This window comes from Myodes glareolus, chromosome 6, assembly GCF_982192425.1.
Source record: "Myodes glareolus chromosome 6, mMyoGla1.1, whole genome shotgun sequence".
In the NCBI taxonomy this organism is placed as follows: Eukaryota; Metazoa; Chordata; class Mammalia; order Rodentia; family Cricetidae; genus Myodes; species Myodes glareolus.
The window spans coordinates 112,484,362-112,507,891 of NC_142031.1; the positions used below are offsets into that span (position 1 = coordinate 112,484,362).

At 42.8% G+C, this 23,530-nt stretch overlaps 2 protein-coding genes across 2 annotated transcripts; both read left to right on the forward strand.

Annotated features, from left to right (window-relative positions):
- Positions 1 to 1,120: 1,120 nt before the first annotated feature.
- LOC148121950 (spermatogenesis-associated protein 31H1-like) lies at positions 1,121 to 2,565 on the forward strand. Its single transcript, XM_087907571.1, is given in 2 exon segments — positions 1,121 to 1,315; positions 1,318 to 2,565. Coding segments are annotated over 2 exon segments (1,443 nt in total).
- An 11,925-nt stretch (positions 2,566 to 14,490) lies between these two features.
- Positions 14,491 to 23,088, forward strand: Tomm7 (translocase of outer mitochondrial membrane 7). Its single transcript, XM_048440292.3, has 3 exons — positions 14,491 to 14,673; positions 18,296 to 18,344; positions 22,919 to 23,088. The coding sequence occupies exons 1-3, from the start codon at positions 14,571 to 14,573 to the stop codon at positions 22,932 to 22,934; spliced, it is 168 nt and encodes a 55-aa protein (XP_048296249.1). The 5' UTR covers positions 14,491 to 14,570; the 3' UTR covers positions 22,935 to 23,088.
- Positions 23,089 to 23,530: the final 442 nt, after the last annotated feature.

Below are 23,530 nucleotides of genomic sequence, written 5' to 3' on the forward strand. Positions count from 1 at the left end.
TAGGCCTGTCTTCCTACAGATTTCTTAGCCCACAAGGTCTTCTAAAGCCTGACAGGCTCTGCACTAAACAGCAAAGGTCAACTGCAACCTTCAGCAGCCAGGGAGGACCCAAAAGAGTAGCACTGGGTACCAACCAAGTAAGTTCTCTGTCATTTTTTAATCATAACTCAAGTAAAATCTTATTCTTCTCAAAGATCTCTGACAGTCTGATAGCTAAGAGGTTTTGCCAGGTTGCCTCATTAAATAAAAATACTTTTCATTGTACAAAAATATGTCACAGCCATTATACAATGTATATGTCTAAAACTTCTATTTTTCTTATGAGTTCCAGGGAGCCGAATTAAAGAACCCACCATAAACAGGTCAGATACATGCCCCTCAATTCCCTGGTCTTAAAAATTTTTTCTTAATTTAACTTTGTCCTCTGTTCTGCCAATACCCTAACCAGGTACAAGGGACACCAGACATTTCCATGCCACAAACACCTGTCGGGAGCAGAGACCAACTATGCCAGAATGTGACCAGCACCCAGCCTTCTCTTGGATCTCCCCCCACCCCAAAGACGATGCCCACAAATCAGCCGGAAACAGTCTTGAGAATTCACCGCCCCAATTCCTTCAGACTGTAATGTCTAACCTTCTACTTTTTATTATAAAAAGGATCCGAGAATGTTATTCCTTTGTGGTCCCTTTAAGGGCTAACCACGCCCACTCCCAGCCACTTCTGACCTCCCTCGTCACCATCTTAACTCTCTTTTTTGTCCCTCTCTCTCGGCGTGTGCACACATGTCTTTTCTGTGTCTCTATGTCTGTTTTTATATCTCTCTGTCTCCCTCTTTTTTAAGTAATAAATGTTTACCTCTATGTTTAGCTTTACGTCTATTTACTATTATCCGCCGCACCCGCCCGCCTGACTCTTCCAGCCAGCCGCATGGCGGGACCAGTTCTGCTGCTGTGGAGAACCTGCACTGCTCTGGCTGCAGCCTCTGCCTGGCTCACAGGCCGCTCGGGACACCCCAACATCATTAAGAACAATAATATGGTCATCAGCTCTTCCCTTAGTCCTTCCCTCTGATAAAACAGGGAACTCTGTGGGATTCCTATATCCTGAGATCTGGGAAATGGATGTCTTAACTAAGGAATCAACTGAAAAGAAGCAAATGGAAGAATTTGGGAATTCACTGCATAGCTATTCTCCGTATCCACTGAGATTACTACCCTCAGAGTTTCAGGCAGGATTAGGATCTCGAAGAAACTCTATCCGTTCTTTCCTGGGCAGACAACTGAACATCTGGGAAAGTCATGTCTGTAGGCAGCGCGACTACCCAGGAAGTATCTCTCCAATATGCTAATGCTGGGGAATGTTCTGGGAACCACTATGGAAAGGAAGCTTTGTTCTCAACCGTTTTTAACAGAAGGAGCCACTATGGATATCTGCCGATCTATTCAGAATTTATTTGGGGTTCCAGCTGAACTGATGGAATTTTCCCAGAGCCTACTAGAGAGGGGTCCAAGGATGATTTCACAGACTTAAGTGGTCAAAAACCATATTCAGAGACATATTCTATGTCATGGTCACGAGAAAAGAATGCCCTTAAAGATGTGGACACGCGGATCCACATCCTCCATAATACAGCAGTACTCTGGTACCAGATTGGGACTAAAAACAAACTCAAAACTCGGTGATATATTCCAGGAAGTCACTCAGCATGTGCCTGTCTCATGTACAGGGGCCCAGTTTCCCGTCTTAGCAAAGCCAGAGTCTCCTCTCAGGATACTTTACGATAGGGAAGATCCTGTTTCCAGGGAGCCGAGTAAAATCTCCCAGAGTGATTCACAGACAAGAACTTTTGAGTCTCACCACTCCCTCGAGGCAAGTTATTTTTCCCAGACCAAGACCGATCTCTCAGACCAGCTCCATCTACTAAAAGATCTACAGCTAAAGATAGCGGCAAAACTCTTACGGAGTCAAATACCCCACAATGTCCCTCCACCCCCAGGGTCAGGTCTTGTCCTGAAATACCCCATCTGCTTGCAGTGTGGTCGATGTTCAGGATTTGGGTGGTGTCATAAGTTACAGTCTGCTTCTGGGGCTTACCTTCTCGTCTACCCACAGATTCACCTTATAAGAAACTCTGAAGGCCATGGTGAGATTCGGTTGCATCCTGGTTTTAGGTTGCGCATTAGAAAAAGACCTCAAGTCTCAAAGTATCGTGGGAGAAACAGAACGGACACATGGAAGAACCCTTCCTCACCATCACGAAGGAAAGCTAAAATCTATACTCCAGCTTCCAAGAGTCCAACTTCTACAAGGAATTTCCAGTCCAGATCTCCCCAGTCTCCGGCTTCTGTACCAGTTCACAGGAGGCAAAAGCAATGGGGCAGCCGTGGTGTGGCAGGGAAGACAGAAACAAAAGACTCTGGGCATTGTGAATCCTAAGAGGTTCTCTCCACGTCAGAGAGTGGCTTTGAAAGTAACTGGGATGAAAAATGGGCTAAGTCAAGACTCAGAAAGACCTCAGAATTAAAATATCCAATGAAGAAAATCAAATCAAAACAAAAATAACCCAGAAGGACCCAGAAACTCATTTTAAATTTATTTATTTATTTATTTATGGTTTTGTTTGTTTGTTTTTTGGATACAGGGTTTCTCTGTAGCTTTGGAGCCTGTCCTGGAACTAGCTCTTGTAGACCAGACTGGCCCGGAACTCACAAGAGATCTGCCTGCCTCTGCCTCCCGAGTGCTAGGATTAAAGGCGTGAGCCACTACTGCCCAGCCTATTTATGTTTTTTTGAGACAGGGTCTCCCTATATAACCTAGGCTAGTCTATAGCTCAATATGTAATACAGGCTGGCCTCAAATTTGTAATCCTGTCCTGCCAGACTCCTAAGTGCTTTAATAGGAACTTCTCTATAGCTGCCTTAAATGTTTTTTTTCCTATGTATTTGTCTATGAATATATGTGTGTGTGTGCCTTTGTGTATGTGGTCCTGTTGCACACACATGTAGAGATCAGAAGTTAATGGTGCTGTTTTTTTCAATAATTTTCCACCTTATTTTTTGAGACAGGTTTTGTCACTGAACCTAGACCTCACTGGTTCAGCTAGACTTCTTGCCTCCAGGATCTTACAGTCCTTCGGTCCCTGCGGGAGTCTCTGCAGCCTTCATGGGCAGCCGAGAGTCGTGAAGGCAAGGAGGCAGGAGGCAGTTCTGCACAACAGGACTAAAACTTTGGGAGCCTGGCCCTGAGCTGTTTATTTTAGACATATTTAAACACAGCACAGTCTGGTGAAAACTATTCTTGTGATGATGAACTCAATCCCACAGGCTCAACAAAGTTTACCTAAATCAACCAACCCTCTCCACCCCCTCCATACCTTAATCTCTTTGAGGAACAAAATAAGCTAAATACAGATCACAGGTGAATACACTGAACTTCGTTGAAACTTTGGTAGAGTACATGTAACAGCGTCCATAATCATAGGTTCTGCAGACAGACTGAGGAAAAACAAACTACAAGAACGGGTCTGGCCGGGTGGTGGCAGTGCATACCTTTAATTCCAGCTCTGGGGAGGCAGAGACAGGCAGATGTCTGTGAGTTTGAGGCCAACCTGGTGTACAGAGCTAGTTCCAGGACAGCTAGGACTGTTACACACACACACACACACACACACACACACGCATGCACACACACACACACGCACACACACACCTGTGTCTCAAAAAACAAACAAACAAAAAGGGTCTGGAGGAAGGTCCAGACTGGAAACTCTTCAGTCACACAGGCTGTGCAAAGGTCACCAGGCTAGAAAATACGTCTGGTGAGTTTTCTGGGAAAAAGACCGCTTTTGCATTCAAACAACCCTGTATGCTTAACACCCCAGGTTCCCCTAGTACTTGTCTGTGAGCACAAAGACCTCCATGTCCCTATCCCTTCCCAGTGCTGGTATCAGAGACAAGGGCCTCTCTAAAAAGTTTTTTTTTGTTTTACATGGGAGCTTGGATCAACCCAGGTCCCCAGGCTTGCATGGCAAGTGCTCCACTGGCTGAAGCATCTCTGCAGCCGCCATTTTATTCTTAAAAACAACACGAACTGGAAGAGGCAGCTCTCCTTGACACTCCTTCACCCGGGACTGTCACAAGGTATCTCTTACTACTTCTAACTGTGACTAGAAGGTTGAGATATTGCCTGTAGAAGAGAATCACGCCTGCCGGTGGATTCGACTTGAATGCGCATTGTTGCAACTATCAACTTGCTGATTCCTCAGAATAATCGTGAAGTAGCAGGGCTGATAATTCCAGTGTTTCAGGTAAAGAAGTGATGAGAAGTGGGCAGGGAGATGGCTCAACGGGTAAAAGTACTTGTTGAGTCCAATCTCCTAAACCCTTGAGTAGTGGGAGGAAAGAAAGGAGTCCTGAAAGTTTTTATCTGATCTGTGTATGTGCACTGTGGCATGTGCTTGTCTTCATACGCACACGGGTGCACATGCACACAATAAAATAATAATAATAATAATAAATTTAAAAAGAAGTGACGAGAGATGGCAGAGGTAAGAGCTATACACTCCTGATTCTCTGGCCTTTGTGTTCCTATTAGGAACGTGCTGTGCACGTTAGTTGTTGGGTTTGGTTTTTTTTTTTTTTGGTTGTTGTTTTTTGGTTTTTTGAGACAGGGTTTCTCTGAGGTTTTGGGTCCTGTACTGGAACTAGCTCTTGTAAACCAGGCTGGCCTCAGACTCACAGAGATCAGCCTGCCTCTGCCTCCCAAGTGCTGAGATTAAAGGCGTGAGCCACCAACCGTCTGGATAGTTGTTTGTTTGTTTGTTTGTTTGTTTTTCCTATTGCTGTGATAAACCAGGACAAAAAGTAACTTGGGAGAAATGGGGTTATTGAACTTAAAATGTCCAACTCTGTCACTGAGGGAAGTCAGGGCAGGAACAGAAGCAGGAACCTAGGGGCAAAAACTGAAGCAGAGACCATGGAGGAACACTGCTTACTGGTTTGCTCTCCATGGCTCGCTTCGCTTGCTATTTTATACAAGCCAGGGCCACCTGACCAGGGGTGACACTGCCCACAGTGGTCTGGGCCCTGTCCTATCAGTTGTTAATCCAGAAAACGGCTCACAGGCTTGCCTGCAAGCAGTCTGAAGGAGGCAATCCCTCAAGTAAGTGTCCCTTCCCGGAGGACTCTAGCTTGCCTCAAGTTGACACAGAACTAACCAACACATTGTGGCTTCTAATTGGATAACTTCTGACAATAAAATCAAAGATTGGACATGGACAGAAATAGTTGATGGACACAAAAATGGTTGGTCTTCATTGGGTGCAAGTTAAATTATTTGAAATAATCCTGGGCTTCTGTAAGAAGGAAATGATATATGGATTTTGACTAATCATCAAAAAATACATTTCTTTTATTTTGACATAATTCAAGACTCACAGGAAGCTCCAAAATAGCAGAATCCTACATGTCTTTCGCTTGGTTCTCCCTTAATGAGACGAACATACATAGCTATAATACATGGTCACGGTCAGGAGGCTGACACTGTGCAATACGATCAATTCAGAGATGTCATTTGCATTTCTAAAAAACTTTTAAGTAAAAAGAGAGACAAGCTAGTGTGTATATATATATATATATATATATATATTGTATATAACTTATTTGTCTATTTTAAAAGCAAGGGAGAGAGAGAGAGAGAGAGCGATAGAGTCCTTATTTCCATATGCCTAGCACTTCTGGAAGGAAATACGAGAAGGTAGACACAGGGTTTCCTCCAAGGGAGAATGAGGCAGCAAGGTGCAGAGGAGACAGAATTTTAAATACATGTTTTTATGATCCAATTTATTTACTTTTTTATAAATAAAGCATTCAGACAAATGAACTTTTGATAAATTTTTTAGTTAAAACGTGAGCTAAATATGTGTATATTGACCCCATTTAAAAAGGGGATGGGTTGATTAGCTGGGCAGGGGTGGTGCATGCCTTTAATTCCAGCACTTAGGAGGTAGAGACAGGTGGGTCTCTATGAGTTCAAGGCCAGCCTGGTCCACAGAGTCCCAGGACAAGCTCCAAAGCTACGGAGAAACCTTGTCTCAAGGTTTGATGGGTTGAAATGTACGTGTGGCTTTTCCTTCAAATGCACATGCCTCTAGAAGAACGCATGAGAACACTGGCACTAAAAGTGAGAAGGAGAACGCCCACAGTGTGCCCTTTCACACCGTCGCAACGGAAGTTACATGATTTTATTTCTGTTAGGTTCAAAGCCCACTCCCCATTAAAAATAAATCAGTGAAGATGACATTGTCCTAAACAGAAGGACTTTGGCCAGGTGAGCAGAACTATTGTTTGATTCCAATAAATTTTTTTTCAGCCCATGGAACAGTCTAGTTCGGAAGTTTTTCTGCCCCATTGTTTATAATTTCTGTTTGGACAAAGAAAAAAATTGGAAGGGGGAGGGCACCTAAACTCTAAAAATGTTTTCACTTTTCATTTTTTTTTTCCTCCTAAAAATACTTGGCAGGTTTGCAACTGCTCTCTGGCTAGAACCCAATTCTTTTTTTAACTCAACAGTTTTGTTGTTTGTCTTGTTTCTTATAACTTGGTCTCCTGGTTTCCTGCCTGGAGTTTTCTGTTCTGCTAAGTGCTCCCCTGCGATCTCTCTCTCTCTCTCTCTCTCTCTCTCTCTCTCTCTCTCTCTCTCTCTCTCTCCCTCCCTCCCTCCCTTCCTCTCTCTTTCCCTCCCTCCCTCCCTCCCTCCCTCCCTCCCTCCCTCCCTCCCTCCCTCCCTCTCTCCCTCCCTCCCTCTCTCCCTCCCCCCGCCTCCCACCCCAATATGCATGCTCTTGCTTTTCTGTCCTTTGTTCTCCAAACCTTAAAAAAAAACCAGCTGTGGACCTGGGGGGGAAGAGGGAGTTGGGGCATTGCTCAGTGGTGAACTTGCTTAAGTTAGCATGGGGGAAGATCAGCTATCAATTAGCTCCTGTCTGTGAAGCTTCCCCGCAACTCTTGGCCCTCTATGACTCTTGTTTTAGATTGCAATGACAATGCAGTTTGCCTACAGCTGGGCCCATTCTCTTTAGTGTTACCAGGAGTACTCTGTCCCCAAACAAATGGTCACAATCTTTTCAACAGTGGCTGGGTAGGAGAGTTTCCTGAAACTTCTTTTTCCTAATGTAGTCACGTGCTTGGTTGATGTCCCATTAGTGCTTTGTTTGTTTATTTATTTACTTGTTTGTTTTTTGAGACGGGTCTCGTGTAGCCCAGGCTGGCCTTGAATTTGCTGTGTACTTTAGCTGAGGAGAACTTGACTCTGACCCTACTACTTCAGCCTCCTGAGTGCTGAATTAGAGATGCCCATGATGTGCCCAGCTGCAAGGATGCTTGTTTGTTTTTCTTTTTCTGTTTTGAGTCAGGATCTCTCTGTGCAGCACTGGGTAGCCTATAATTTGATATGTAGACCTGGCTGGCCTTAAATTCACAGAGATCTGTCTGCTTCTGCCATTGCCTCTTGAATGCTAGGATTAAAGGTGTGAGCCACCCGGTCTCTTCTTTGTTAAAAAACTTTTTCATGCATATGCTTACTTGAGGTACTTAAGAATTCTAAACTGCATCATGGCAGCAGACAATTGCCTCTCAAAAGCACCCCAACAGAACAAAGAACATAAGAACAGAATATAAGAATTCAAACCCAGGAAAGCACATAGTATTCTACTACTGTATATTTTTAAGTAGCATATTTTTGAGAAACAAGATGAATAAAAAATTTCCCTTTCCTATTTGGCTCATCTACTTGGCTGCATTTTAATAACAAGGCGCTGTTTTCTTGGTAACCATGGTGAACTAATTAGCTTCTTTGGTGTGTTATCAACAGATTCTCAAGGACCTTCTTTTGAGTCAATTGCAGAATTCTACTCCTATCTTGGTTTCTAAACTGTTTTTCATTGCATTGTACTAACAATAGGATGTATTCTTTCAGGACAAACACAGCAGGGCAAGAGAGAAAGACAGAGAAAGTTAAGGGGAAGGGAAAGGAGCTCCTCACTCGGGAGCCTGGCTGAAGACTCTGACCTGGTGAGCCACGAATTCCAATACAGTTAACAGAATTTGCTGTGGAGGCTGCCGACACAGAGACAATATTCCTTTTATACAGAACTATTTTTAAATAAGAATGTCGAAACAATGACCATGCTTAAGGCTTAAGCATATATGGCCTTACTCTTTTCCCAGGTATGAACTCAAAGTTTTCTGGGAATCTCACAAAAGCCTACAGCTTTGTTTACAGTAAAAATATATCTTAACTCCCTGTGACATCCTGTGACCAGTGTCTTTCTTACCTTATCACCTGAAGTCCTAGCCTGTGCACCTTGAGAGCATACTGACTCTTGAGATGGAACTCTAAAAGCCAGCAAAAGTATCTGTGTGGATACTGCAAGGACACCGAAGTGAACTCTCTTGAGAACTCTGCATCTACACACTGGGTATATCATATGCTATTATTCATATGTTGTATATTCCATTTTCTTTCCCACTTATCAGTGTTAAGTGTAATAGCTGGAGCTGGTGCCAAGAAAGCTCTTCCATAGAAATTTTAGAATTGGAGAAAAAGTCTGGAAAATTTTGATCCTTAAAACTAGTCAAAGTAAAAAGGCAAACTACAAAGAATGACAGCTACAGCATTTGCTATGCCTGTGAATCACTGCTAGGTGATGCTCCATAACTTACACTTTGTGAAATGTAGCAAGGCTGCAGCAGGCTTCTGAGCAGTGCTTACAGTAAACAATGGTGGCAGGTATCGGTTCCTCTTCTGCACGTGAGGAAGATTCCAAGAGGCTAAGTGACCTGACCACAATCACACAGCTCAGTGAGAGTCAGGAATGTGCGAACCTTTCAACCAGGTCTTTGTGCTTCATCTTATCTTTATTATTTTCCCAAAATTGGCCACACAGAGAATAATTTACTTGTATGCTCATCTGCAAATCTAACTAGAGTGTAAAACCTGCGAGTGGGGACTGTACCTTAGTGACCCAGAGCACAGAAAAGCCTCCATACTCAATCCTCAAGAATAAACAATAAACAAAACATTATGCCTAACAAGGGTGGTGTTAAGATTAGTTAAGTGCCTTGTTCTTTGTGAAGTTTCTCCTGATTATTCTTACAATGTGAGCTCTCTTTTGAGTCAGTTGATTTTCTTTTTGATTCCAAAAGAACAAAGGAAACTATTTTTTACTTAAACACTATTGTTTTCCAGGGTGTTGGCGCTCCTGTCTTATCGACTATGATATTACAACATGGTCGACACGCTCATGTTTGTAAAAACCTCTCATAAACAGTAACTACTTTTATCCTTCACAGCAATTCTGAAAATTATACTTATTTTCAGAAGACATATTTAGCGTGATCTATAGCCAGACCTGTTACTTGGGAAATGAATATGATTGCAAATTCAAGGCTAGATGAGACAATTTACTAAGATCTTTTGTTGAAACAAAAAGAACTAGGGAAGCTGGATGGTGGCGAAACACACCTTTAATCCCAACGCTCTGGAGGCAGTGGCAAGCGGATCTCTGTGAGTCTGAGGCCAGTCCAATCTATAGAGCAAGGACAGCAAGGACTACACAGAGAAACCTTGTCTCAAAAAACAACAACAAAAAATAATAGCAAGAGACAGAGATAGACAGACTATGGCAATAACTCAGTCACAGAACACTTTCTTTCTTTCTCACTTTCTTAGCATTCTTGAAGCCATGAGTTCAATCCCCAGTACCCTTTCCAGTTTCTTTGCTCATTGCTCTGACAAGGGCAAGTTAAGGACAAGAGTTTATTTGGGATCAGTTTAAGTGTATAGTCTATCCTGGTCTGGAAGTCACAGAGGCAGGAGCACGAGACAGCTATCTTCTCCCTAGGCAGAGGGCAGAGGTTAACACTGTTACTCATCTCGTTTTTCTACATAGTCTGGGACCCCTGGGACCCCAGCCCAGGAGATGGCGCTGCTACTGCCAGGTGAGTCTTATCCCCAGTTTCTGGAAGCACCCACATAGACTCACCCAGAGTTGTTTGTCCACAGTGATTCTACATCCAGTCAAGTTGACCATAAAGGTTAACCATTACACAAACAAAACAGATTTACAGGAGTAACCCTTGATAAACCCCTGGAGGTGTTTCAAGAGAGGAGGGACAAGGGTAGGACTCTATCAGAAGACTAATGCTGACTAGTGTGTAGATTAGATAGTGTGGGCAGAGACCATAGATAGGAAGACCCCTGAACTTCTAGCCATTATAAAATTGTGCTCTAGAGGACCTGAACCTGGAGGACACATCAAAGACAGCTAAGATTCTGAACCTCCCTCTTTTAACAGAAATTCCTAAGGAACATAAATAACAAGCTTCAGCCACTCCAGTATCGCCCCCCTATTCCCAACCTTTCAGTAGAAATCAATGTTGATACTAGGAATGTGGAAAAAAGAAGAAAGAAATCAATGTTGAGGGAAAGCAACATCAACTTCACGGCTGTCAAGGAGTAACAGTCTTGACTGGGTAAACGGAACAAACTCAGAATTGGACCATCACCCTTGGCGACATCTTTCAGCATAGCTCACAGCTTTCACTGATTTTACCTTCTCACATTTCTCCTTCTCTCCAGCTTGATGGACACTGGTTCTTCAAAGTTTCTTGAGTTTCCTAGGCAACGTTTCGTTTCTTCCATTGTCTTTCTATCATATACTGTGCACAATCTTATCCTAAACAGCTCAGATCTTCAGCTATTTAGTCCCTTCTTAACTACTCACTGATGAAAGGAAAGAACCACTTTAGAGTTATCTTGGGCCAAGGGTGTAGCTCAATGGTGCAGTCCGTGCTGATCAAGTGCAAGGCTCTGGATTCCATTCCACTTAACTAATGAATGAAGAAGCAAATAAACACAGAAATAGTCTACCATACAGTAAGGCTCAGTGAAGGTTTGAGAAAGGAAGATCACCTCAGTTCTGTTGGACCAGATGCCAGATTCACTGCACTATTACCCAAGCATTTGAGTAGAAAGATGGGAAAGTGTCTGTTTTGCTGGAGCTCAGTTAACAAGGAGCTATATAAAGATTTACACACTGGGGTGAAATTGTGGCACTCATGTCTTGGCAGTAACTAAGAGCTATCTAGTTGTATGCAAGGCCTGCTCAACAGGAAGGAAGCAGTGCCTGGTCCTGGAAACCTAGCCAGCTAAGGGATAGTGAGGTCATTGGATCTTTTTTTTTTTCATTTGTTTATTGAGACGGGGTTTCTCTGTGTAGCCCTGGTTGTCCTGAAACTCGCTCTGTAGACCAGGATGGCCTCAAACTCACAGAGCTCCACCTGCCTCTGCCTCCCGAGTGCTGGGATTAAAGGCATGTGTCATCACCGCCTGGCTTAGGTCATGGATCTTAATGAGAACGTACTATCACTACTTTACTAAACGCACAGAATCCTCTCTGCATTCTGAATACTAATCTACATGCCTAGACATAAGTATAGCTGCCAACCCTCACCAAAGAAGCTTGTCTTTGCAACAGACAGGCACAACTGGTCAACGCAGAAAATAGATGGAGTGTCCAGCCTCAGTGGATACATTTGCACCACACCTTTTGCACCTCAGGAAACACTGCAGAAGAGATGGGAAGCTGTAAGAGCCAGAGGTCCAGAAGTCTGCTGTGGGCATGTACCTCACAGAAATGACAGAGAAGCTACACCTATGACATCCCAACAATATGGCTGCCTAAGTAAGAGCCGAACAATGACAATGCCAGTAGACACGTTGATGTAGAATGGAGAAATCTCATGGGGCCCCACCCCCTAGGCAAAGAGCAGCAAGGGGCGCAGAAAGTGAGAGAAATAGTCTTCACTCAGGAATGGAGCCCCTAGCGGATTATCCCAGTGGCTGGCACTGAAATCATGCATATGCAAGCAACACTGGAAGGACTCAGCAGGTTGTGTATGTGTGTATAATAGTAACAACTGTAAACTATTCTGTAACTGTAACAATGCGTGAGCGTGCATGTGTGTGCATGTATGTATGTGTAACTAACAACCAAGGAGGTCAAGAATTTGTAGAGGGCATGTGGGAATACTGGAGGAGTTGGGGAGGAAGGAAGGGGAATGTAAGAAAAAAATCATAAAGTTATATCTTAACTTTTAAAAGTTAAAAAAGGAGTACTGGGGCTGCAGAGATGGCTCAGTGACTGAGTGTGCTGCTCTGCAGAAGACCTGAGTTTGGCTCCTATCACCCACATCATGTGGCTGATATTCACCTGTGATTCTGTTACGCATTCAAGCATCTGTGCTGGCCTGCCCTTTAGGTTCCGACGGAATTATGTCCTCAGCTGTAGCCACTAAGGGATCCCTATGCGCATTCATTATGTTCCCCTTTAAAAGGACCCTGTCTACCTCCGTCTCTCTCTCCTTTCCTTCTCTCTGCCTGTCTCTCTGTCTCTCCCCACTTCACTTCTGCTGTTCCTGTCTCCAGAGACCTGTCTTCCCCCTCCCCTTTCCTCCTTTTATGTTCCCTTTCCCCTAATAAAAACCCCTCCACGTGAACCTTGTTGCATGGCATCTTTCTCTCTCGCAGCGCTTTTAAAATTACAACAATGACACCAGGGGAACCCTACACCTCCCTACCCTAACCCACTAAATAAATATCCAACTTCACTCTGCATGGCGTGCCTATCCGTCTCGGTCTGTCACCCTCCACGCGGCTTGCTGTCTGGGACTCAGCTGCCTTTGTGGCCTGCTGTGGTTTCGATACTGGCTGTGGTGTGATCTCATTTCTGCTGCTGCACCCTTTAGGGAACCTGTAGCATTTTACTAAAACCATTACAACGTTCACAGTACACAGACATACACAAAAGCAAAACAACCATACACATAAAAAAGAAAAAGTTCTGGACTGGGTGGTGGCAGCACATACCTTTAATCCCAGCATTTGGGAGGCAGAGGCATGCAGACCTCTATGAGTTCAAGGCAGCCTGGTCTACTGAGCAAGTTCCAGGATAGACAAAGACTGTTTCACAGAGAAACCCTGTCTCGAAAAATAAAAATGAACAAACAACAAAGAAAAATTTCTCTGAGAAATCAGGAAGTCCTAGACCTGCAATCAAACATTCAAATATGACTGCATCTAGACAGCTACTTTGGAATTCTTACCAAATATTAGACACACTCAAGGAACTTCAAATATAAACCAATGGCCTCATCCCCAAACTAATCAAGTGTTGTAGGTGTAGATCCCCACCAGGAGGTATAGCTACAGCTCTAAATCTCTTCAAAGTGAATGTCCAGCCAGAGAGGACAACCACTGACCTTCTACGTTAAGGAGGAGAAGATGTGAACCTGAGGTCAGTTAAGTATTGGAACTTAAAATAGAGAAGCAGCCCCCCTCACACACTGCCTACAGAAGCCACAGCTCCTTAACTCCTGTTTGTTGCAGTGGAATCTGTTGGACCAAGGTCAGGCATGGTTCACGGTACAGCCTTTAACCCCAGCACCAGGTGGGGTGATCTGAGTTCGAGGCCAGCATGGACTACATAGAAGGGTTCTAGAACAACCAATGTTACACAGTAAGACCCTATCACAACAGACAAATAAACCTGGAATTTTATGTAAAACTTCCCAAATCTGAAAATGTTGGGATGTGAAAAACAGATCATAGGCCAGGCAGGGGTAGTGCATTCTTTTAATCCCAACACTTTTGGGAGGTAGAGGCAGGAGGATCTCTGAGTTCAAGGCCAGCCTGGTCTACAGAGTTCCAAGACAGCCAGGGTTACACAGAGAAACCCTGTCTTGAAAAACCAACAAAACAACAGAGCATGGGTGCAAAGGTGGAAGAAAACCTAGGAGATTTAAATTACAGAAAAAAAAAATTAGGAGATTGTCCTATTGAGGGTCCATTCTTAACCTTTCGGACAGTCATACCTCTGGCTTTAAGGAACTGGTTCCGTGATGGTAAAAACCGTATCCAAGATGACCCAGAATATTAGACCGAATGACTGAAACTCTGTTGTTTGTAATTTAATTAGAATCTCTTCTATCTCAAGAAAGAACACTGGGAGGTTTGCTTTAAAAATTGGTAAAGACTATGGGGGGAGAAAACAGGAGTAGTTACAGGCAAATAGAAGCCCCAAATAATTGCTTACTGCATCCTATAGCAACCAGGGAAGCAGGTGATAAACTCAGTGCACACCAGCACTTGAGCGGGAGTCGCAGTGATCTCATGGGTTCGAGAGCAGCGAGATCTAAACAGAGACCCTGTCTTTAAAAACAAAACAAAACAGCCTGCATCTCCCCTGCCCCCAGCCCCACCCCAAGAAAAAGCCCAATTCACACGCCAAACTAACAAAAGAACGTGAAAGTCTGAGCGCAGCGAACCAACGGCGCACGCGCTCCCACGGGCGACAAGGTGAAGGACGACGAATTACGGCCTCTGCCGGCGTTGCCTCACGACCCCTGCCGTAAAGGTTGCATGTGGCGCATGCGCAGTTCCTCTCCCGTTCGGCACCCCGACGCGGTCGTTGTTGTGGAGGTTCCTCATTCCACTGCTCCGTCGTCGCCATGGTGAAGCTGAGCAAAGAAGCCAAACAGAGGCTGCAGCAGCTCTTCAAGGGCGGCCAGTTCGCCATCCGCTGGGGCTTCATTCCTCTCGTGATTTACCTGGGTCAGTGGGAGAAACACTTGGGAGGAGCCGCAGGGCAGGGTTTGGTGGGTCTCGGAGTCTCATCTTTGGTCTTCCGGGGCGGGGAAAATAAACCCGGGTAACTGTGTTGTCCACGTTCTCTGAAGCTGTCTGACCGGGCTAGAGAACCTACTTGTAGTTCCTTCCTTTAACCATATGGGTAGTGTTTAACCAGTCACAACCCCTCACATCCTTACTTACATCTGTAAAATCAAAGCAAGACGTTTCAGGATTGATTTTAGGGTTAGGTGGCCCCCTAAAGAAAGATTCAGGCTTTCAGAGCGTTTCTCCTCCTGTAGGTTGGCCTAAGTGGAAAGAAACTAGATCAGGTTAAAACATCCCTGCCTTGAAGCCTAGCCTTTCTTTCATAATGAAGGATTTTGGTGATTCCACCCCCCCCTCAAAGTTAACCTACTCCATCTTGCAGGGAAAGAAACCGAGCCATAAAGTCATACCTTCCTTGCCTGAGTGTCCAGGCAAATATTTTCACCAAGAGTTGCATACTGGACCTTACCCTGTCTCTGGCTGAATAGTGTTTTTTTCTTTGTTTGTTTTTCTATTTTTAATCTTAACTGTCGTATTCAGTCAATAACGTAAAAGGGAAACAGCATGGAATTTTAGCTTCAGCTCTCTGGGCTTGAGTATGTAACTGACATTTCAGAACTCATGTTCAAGTAGGACCCTCACAAGGTGCCACTTCCAGTTGTAGATGACTTGCATTCTGTAAGGTAAAATACGCTCAGTTGCAGAGCCGATAGCGAGGCTGCACGTTCTCCAGGCAGCTGTAGTACCTGTGAGGTTTGCCCGAGCAGTGATAACCTGTATGTTTTGGTAGGACTTAAATCTTTTTCCTTTAGTATTGTTGTTGAGAAGACAGCACCTCACATAGCTCAGGCTAGCCTTGAACTCCTGATTTCTCTTCACGTTTTAAGTGCTTGAATAATTACAGGCCTGCATCATCACACCCAGCTCTTTCTCCTCCATTTTAAAAGAAAAAAAAAAAAGAACAGATAGTGACATTTTTAGGTATCAAGGATTAAAGCAAACAATTCTAACAGCTTGTTTTTGTTTTTATGTTACTTTTTTTTTGAGTGTTTTTGTTTTTTGAGACAGGGTTTCTCTGTATAGCTTTGGAGCCTATCCTGGAACTTGCTCTATAGACGAGACTGGCCTTGAACTCAGAGATCCTGCTGCCTCTGCCTCCTGAGTGCTGGGATTAAAGGCGTGTGCTACCATGCCCTGCTGACAGTTTGTTTTTGTAGGCTGTGTTGTCTAAACAATTCTTTGCAGGCCCCTCTATTTTCATAGTCTCTCTGTAGGTGAGGCCAGCTGAATTTGAAGTCCTGCCTCAGTCTCTGGTGTAGTTGGGATTAAAGAAGTACTGGGTTCCTCTCCTTTTGACCCTTTCTTCCTCTTTTTTCCCTCCCTCTCTCTCCCTCCCTCCTTCCTTTCCTGGCCCCTCCACCCTGCCCCCATACAGGCCTTACCATGCAGCCTAAGCTGGCTTGGCTGTAATCTCAACATCCTCCCGTCTTCCACTTGTGAATGTTTTGCAGGTTTGCACAGCTATGTCTTCATTGAGGTTCTGTTTTTGCTAGAAGCTGTACCAGCTTGTCAGACACTTTGGTCTGAGGACTGGGTGATGCACATTGATTCCTTTCCTAGGACTTGGCACTGTAATAATTTTCACCCAGCATCTAAGTCAGGGTATTTAAGACTGATGCTAACAGAACTGCATGTCCATTGCTTACTCCTGTTCATCATTGTCTTTTCCTATATACTGATGTGAAGTTTAATTTATGTTTAAGCTTTTTCCCAGGTTCAACATCTACATCTTCTCTCACTAAAACTTGAAACTGCAGATTAACTTACTACACGTTTTTTCTATTATTATTATTATTATTATTATTATGGTTTGAGTTTTGATTTTCAAGATAGGGTTTCTTTGCATAGCCTTGCCTGTCCTGGATCTGGCTCTGTGCACCACTGCTGCCCAGCTATTAATTTGTAGTTTGAGACAGGGTTTCTTTATTATGTAGCTGTCCTGGAACTCACTCTAGACCAGGCTGGTCTGGAACTCGCAGATATCCACCTGCCTCTGCCTTCAGACTGCTGGGATCAGTCTCACTATGCCCAGCTGTAATATTAATTGCTTCATGGAGGATAGTACTGTATAGTATGACATGACAGAAAGTGACGTTGGTAATAAAGAATCTGTTGGAACATTTACCAACAAAAGGTTTCTCGTTATTGAGACAGGATCTCATTGTGTTGGCTTGGCTAGCCTGACTATGAGAACCAACTTGGCCTTGAACTCACAGAGATCCGCCTGTTGAGGCCTATGCCACTACACCCAGCGGAACAATAGGTCTTAATATCCACCAATTGGAAAATAATTTTCTATAGTTTCCTGCCTTTCTGTAACTCTTAGCTCATGCCCTGATGACTATTCTACATTGACTTTTGAGGATGTTCATAACAGGCAGCTTTGGAAAATATCACCTCTCTCTAGAGACACACTTATAGCTTTTATAGAAGATTCTGGTTCCCAAACCCAGGAGTCCTGTCTTGTACATGGTGCAGCTGCTATCTGGCCCTCTTTGCTTGGAGTTTTGCATTGGGTCTTAGGTTACTGGAGTAAAAGTGATATTCTTACTCCAGCTACTGTTAGGAAAGAATGAACTCCTTTGTGCTTGTGTGACCCAGAATCTTTTGTTGTCTTCCAGTGTCTGAAAGCAGCAGGTTAGTTCGTTGTTGAAAGTAGGATATAATTCAGATTCCTCACGGTTGTTGGTGTGTGACTTTCTTTCTTGACATACTTGGGATTCTACCATAGACTCCCCAGTGCTGGCCACCATACCCAGCCCTTCATAGTTCTTGACATTATCCAGCAAATTTGTGTTTGTGTGCGTGTGTGCACGCGCGCAAATTCTATTTAAATAGTAAAAGTTTCATTTACTTGAACTTGTAATTAGAATGTATTAATCTAATAGGTGGATAAATAATATTAAAGGACACCTGTCACTAGTCTTTGCTTTATAAAGAGTGTAGTTTGGGGAAGATAAAGCAAGATATCCTCAGTTATACCTTCAGAAAAGGTGTCATTTCCCTTTATCTCTAAGCTCTTCCTAGTCTTTCAGTGTGGTGTGGGACTTGTAAGAGTCTCGTGGAGTGACTTGAGTGGGTGCAGTGCATGTTGAGAGTGATTCCTGACTGTGTGCAGAGGAAACAGCTGTACTTTCTGCTGAGAAGTCCTGGATGCTGTTCCACATTCTGGTGGAAACTAGAAACCTTCAGCGTTGCAAGGTGGTGGTGGTGCATGCTTTTAATTCCAGCACTCGGGAGGCAGAGGCAGGCAGATCTTTGTGAGTTCAAGGCCAGCCTGGTCTACAAGAGCTAGTTCCAAGACAGACTCCAAAGCCACAGAGAAACCTTGTCTCGAAAAACCAAAAAAAAAAAAAAAAAGAAAAAAAGAAGAAAGAAACCTTCAGCAGCTCAAGTCAGTTGGGACATCCTGGACTAGACTGAAAGAGACGTGACTGTAGGCTTTTTGTCTACTGGAGTTGTAATTGTTTCACTTGAAAGTTTTTATTTTTCCCTTCAGGATTTACAAGGGGTGCAGATCCTGGAATGCCTGAACCTTCAGTTTTAAGGTATTACTCTTGAATATCAACATTTGGAGGCATATGTCCATATATTAATTGGTATTGAATCTTTGGGAAGCAATGACCCATACTTTTACCAGTCACTGTGGTCTTTCTTGGGTTGTTGGAAGAGAAACTGTGAACCAGTCATCTTATATTACTTACTATATAACTGCTTTGCTTCCTCCCATCTCTGTTTACTATGTTATAATCATAATGATATACATTCTAAAAAGAGTTAATTATCTTACAACATGAAAGGGAAGCCTTTTACACCATAGTCTAACAAAGATACATATATAGAATTTTGGTCTTTTTACCTAAATTTAGAATTGATAAACCATATATTTTTTTATTTGTCAATTTTTTAGGTTTTTCAGTATTCTATATAACAATGTAACTTCTAAAAATTATTGTTGTTGTTATTATTCTGTGTGTGGGTCTTTTGCTTGCATGTATGTCTGTGCACCGTGTGCATGCCTGTGACCACGGAGGCCAGAAGAAGTGTCAGATCCTCTGGAAGTGGAGTTAAAGACAGTTGTAAACTTTTATGTAGGTGCTGGGGATTTAATCCTGGTCCTCTGGAAGAACAGTCAGTACTCTTAACTGCCAACTTAGCTCTTCAGCTCCTAGGCTTTTTAATGCACATAGTTTTTGTTGATTTTATTTCTTCATGATAAATTCTTATGAGATTAGTAAATTGAAGTTTGTCAATACATATAGCTCCCAAAATACATTGTCTCATTTGTTATCCAGAAACAATTCTTGTTGGTGATACATAAGCTATTTGAAAATTTCATGCGAGGTGTGCATATTAATGTATATATATATGTATATGCATGTGTTCGTCTATTAGCTTTCCATTGTGACTTGTTAGCTGTCAGTTTATAAAGAAGAAAGGTTTGTTTGGCTCACATTTCAGAGGCCTTAGGCTGTGGTTGCTTGGCCCTGCTGCTCTGATGCTGGTGGCACCGTCCATGGCAGTAGTAGTAGCGAGAGGATACCCTTTCCACCTCCTGGTGATGGAGAAGCCAAGAGAAGATGGGACAGAGTCCCAGTATCCCCTGCAGGGACATACCTCCGTGATCTCACTTCTTCCCACAAGGCTTTGCTCTTGAAGGTTCTATCACCTTCCAGTATTCTTTCAGGCTTGGTCAGTAGACCTTTATATTTGAACTTTTAAAATGTAGCAACTTGTGAGAACAATATCCATGTGTGTAAATGCTTTAAAAATATTTTTGTAAAAGCAAAGTCTCAACAGGAAGGTGTGCTCTGGAAGGGCTGATGCTCCAGTCACTATGCTGACCATGGGCACTACAGTGGTGTTGAGAATTCAGCGTGTTTCTCAGGCATCCATTGTTACCCTAATAGCTTCCATTTGATATACTAGGTGTTCAGTTTTTTCAGACCTTCTTACAAGTCACTTCTTTGTAAAGAATGGGCAGAACATACCTTTTTAAAAAAATGGGCAGGTTGGGTATTTCTTGCCCGAAATGCTCATACTAGAAGTATTTCTGATTTCAAATTTTCTTTTTCTTTTCTTGGGAGTAGTGAGGGATTGTGCATAGCAGGCAAGCATTCTACCAGTAAGCTATACCTCCAACCCTTTTAGTTTCAAATTTTCATATTAGACATGGGCAGTTTTCAATATTACTTGTGGCCACCTACAATGTGCCAGTAATTTTAGGTGATTTGTACGTTTTATCTGTAATTGTCACTTCCGTTCTCCAGAGCAGGACATACAGTTGGTAGGTAGTAGATATCTCCAAAGCCTGTAGCGTCTGCACAGTGCTGCATAGCCTACTGCTTTTCCTGTGCTCTGTGATACAAAATTTCTCCACTCCTCTGCTTACTGGCCTCTTTTTTTTTCCTTTCTTTTTTCAGAAGAGATTTTGCCATGTGTGCCCTTGACTTGATTGGTGTGCAGTTAAATTTTTTCCTGCTAAAATTCTTATCAGATGGTTCTCTTTTATTTCTTCACTTTGTTCTTTCTTTGGTCCTGTTATGACACAGCTTCTTTTTCTTGTGTGACTTTATTGGGGAGGGAAGGGTGAGAGTAAGGGGAGTTGAGGCAAAGTCTTGTTTGTCCCAAACTGGCCTTAAATTCACTGTGTAGACCAGGCGGGTCTTGAACTCAGCTCCCTGGGTGCTAGGATTACAGGAACGCACCTCATGGAATGGCTTTTTAAAATTGCCTTCACAGATCCCCATTAGTCTTGATCCCTTGAACTATACATTTCACAAGGAATTTTCCTGTGAAATAGTGAGGCAGTTTGTCTGCTCTTGAGCTGCTCAGTGATTGCAAACAATTGTATCTTTAGAGAAACACTCACTTAAGACACATTACCATAGATGTCAGTACTTGGTCAAGCTGTGTGAATATTTTCCACATATTGGAAAGTATCAAGTATGTTTCCTCAAGAGACCATTACACTTTCAATGCTGTTTCCTCTTTTATAGTTTGGGTATAATACCTCCTAAATTAGGTTGCCATGAGAATTGAGTAACAATATTTTGTGTAAATATTAACACCACTTGTTGGGTAATTTGGTCAATAAACTATGAGTAGTTTCTTGTTGGTTTTGGTTTTGGAGATAAGGTTCCTCTATATAATCCTGGCTGCCCTGACATTTGCTACATAGACCAGGCTGGCCTCGAATTTATAGAGATCCACTTGCCTCTGCCTCCCTAGTGCTGGGATTAAAGGGATGCACTGTGCTACCACCACTACCTGTCTCTTGCTATTTTTTTTTAGGAAAAAATTTTCCCCCTAACACATGACTGTATGGCAATGCAGAATAAACTGTGTCTTTGCTCATGTCCAATAAGCAAAGGCATGTGCTTCTAACATCTGGAATGCTTTCCTCTGAATTTCTACCTGATGAAACCTGCTTCTAGAGAGCCCCAGTCTCAAATGTCTTCTTGCTGAATCTTTCTTCCTTTTTTCCTTGTTGAAACAGGTCCCATGTCTATTCTTCAGTGTCTTTCCTGCTCTTTTTGTGGCTTACTTCTACGCTCATAGGTCTTACACACATGTAGAATAGCTACTCAGCTGTCCTTGCTTCTTAAGTGCTTAGGATCCAGTAGTGAGACAGGATGCATCCTTCTGTTATCCCAGCAGGTTTTGACTCCTCAAAACTGCAGGCTAGGTGGAGCAGCTTCCTGTATGCATTTTCATTTCTTTACTCAGTTTTTTCATGCTCTTTCCTTTTTTTTTTTTTTTTTTTTTTTTTGTGCTAACAAAAGTCTTCCCTTAAAGAGTCGAAGGTTGGGGTTTTGGTTCAGTTAGTAGAATGTTTGCCTAACGTCCAGCCTCTGGTATAAATGGGCATAATGGTCATATCTGAAATTCGAGTTCTTGGGAAGTGCAGGCAAGAGGATTAAAATGTGGTTTTTCAAGACATGGTTTCTCTGTGTAACAGCCCTGGCTGTCCCAGAGCTCACTCTGTAGACCAGGCTGGCCTTCCAATTGCTGGAATTAAAAGTGGGTGCAACCACTGCCCGGCAAGAATATTAAACTATAGGGTCATCATAAGCTACATAGTGAGTGTGAGGTCAACCTGGTTATATGAAACCCTGTCTGGGGAAAAAAATGAATGCCTCTGAAGGATTGTCCCATTACTAATTCATCCACTGTGCTGAGGAGACTGACAGGAAAGTTATCTGTGTCAGACTAGGGAAGATTGTCTTTTTTCTTTATTTTGAATGTTCGTCCACTGAGAAAGAAATCTGAATAAGTGTAGACTTTTGTTTCCAAACCTTAACTGTATGCAAAAATACTTGGATTTGGTGGGAGACTTCAGTTTATATTTGATAGATAATGGTAAATGCATTGTGCTTTCTAGGCATGGTCTGGCCTAAATGGCCTTTAAAAATAAACTACAGAACCTCATTGTCATTCAGTCACATTTTAAGCAATGACATTTAGACATGAAACATCTCTTTTCTTACTTGAATCCCGGTGCTACCCCTCCCTTTAACAAATGACATGGAGTTGCTGCCCCTTCATGAATTGAACATTTTGGGTAGAAATTAGTGTACATGGAAATAGTAACTCAGTGATCCTGTTGATATGGGTAGTTAAGGTTAAGGCCCCAGGACACATCTCATTCTTCCTCCTCCATCCTGTAGCCATTTCAATGTCAGAATTATGGTAATTTAGAAGCAGAAATGCCAGTTGGAGTGTGGCCTTTCCAGAGGCTGACTCATAGAAAGTACTTAGGGAAAGGTTTTTTTCTGTTTTCCTGATGCTTTATATAATAATAATAATAAAAATTTGATTTGGGCTCCTTGGTCCTTTTAGTTAATGAAAATAATCATTTATCTTTTTATTGATTTCATTTTTTGTATAAACTGAAAATTTCCTTTGTGTTTCCCAAGGTAACCATGTTCACAGTAATAAAACTGTCTTTCTGTGTTTGATTGTTTTCGTTGCTCATTTTGTCTGCTGATGGATTTTGTGCTCTAGTCACTGAGATTGATAGGGAAACACAAGCATAAATGTAAGACCTGGTTCTTCAGCTGTGTCTGCAAAGTGTTTGTTTCCATGTTTAATTTATTTTTCCTCTTCACAAATGTTTTAGCTTACTTTGGGGATAAAGGCCTGTTTGATCATCTGGATTTGGAAGCAAACCAACATGGAAGGTGTGTGCTCTGGCTGGATGAACAAGACATCGTTTCAGCGCATCTGTGGCAGAGTGGAGCCTGTACTGACTTACGATAGACTGTCAAAATAAATATTTTAACAATGTTATGTTTTGTCTTTAAAACATTTGTGTGGGGGTGGGGTGGAGTGGGGTGGTGATTGTGTGTGTTATACCAATGTGGAAGTCAGGACAGCCTACTGCAGAAGTTTGTTCTCCTGCTGCTTAACTCGCTGGTAAATGTTTTTCTCACCGAGCTGCCATCTGGTCTGCCTTGAGCCTTCTGTGAATTAACTGTCCTGGGACTATCAGGTAAAAAAATCAATCCTTTTATTACATTTCTTTTTTAGAACAGGAAAGCTATGTGTGTTTGGATACTGCCTTAGAAAATAAAAGGCTTCCCGAGTGAATGAATTCCTGGTTGTTCAGGTTCCCTTCACAATGAATTAGTCTCTCAAACATTCTCAGTGGAGAGTAGAATGATTCCATTGGTGACAGCTGGGATGTTCCATGCACTCAGAGGAGGTTCTGACTCTAAGAAATGAGGGTTTA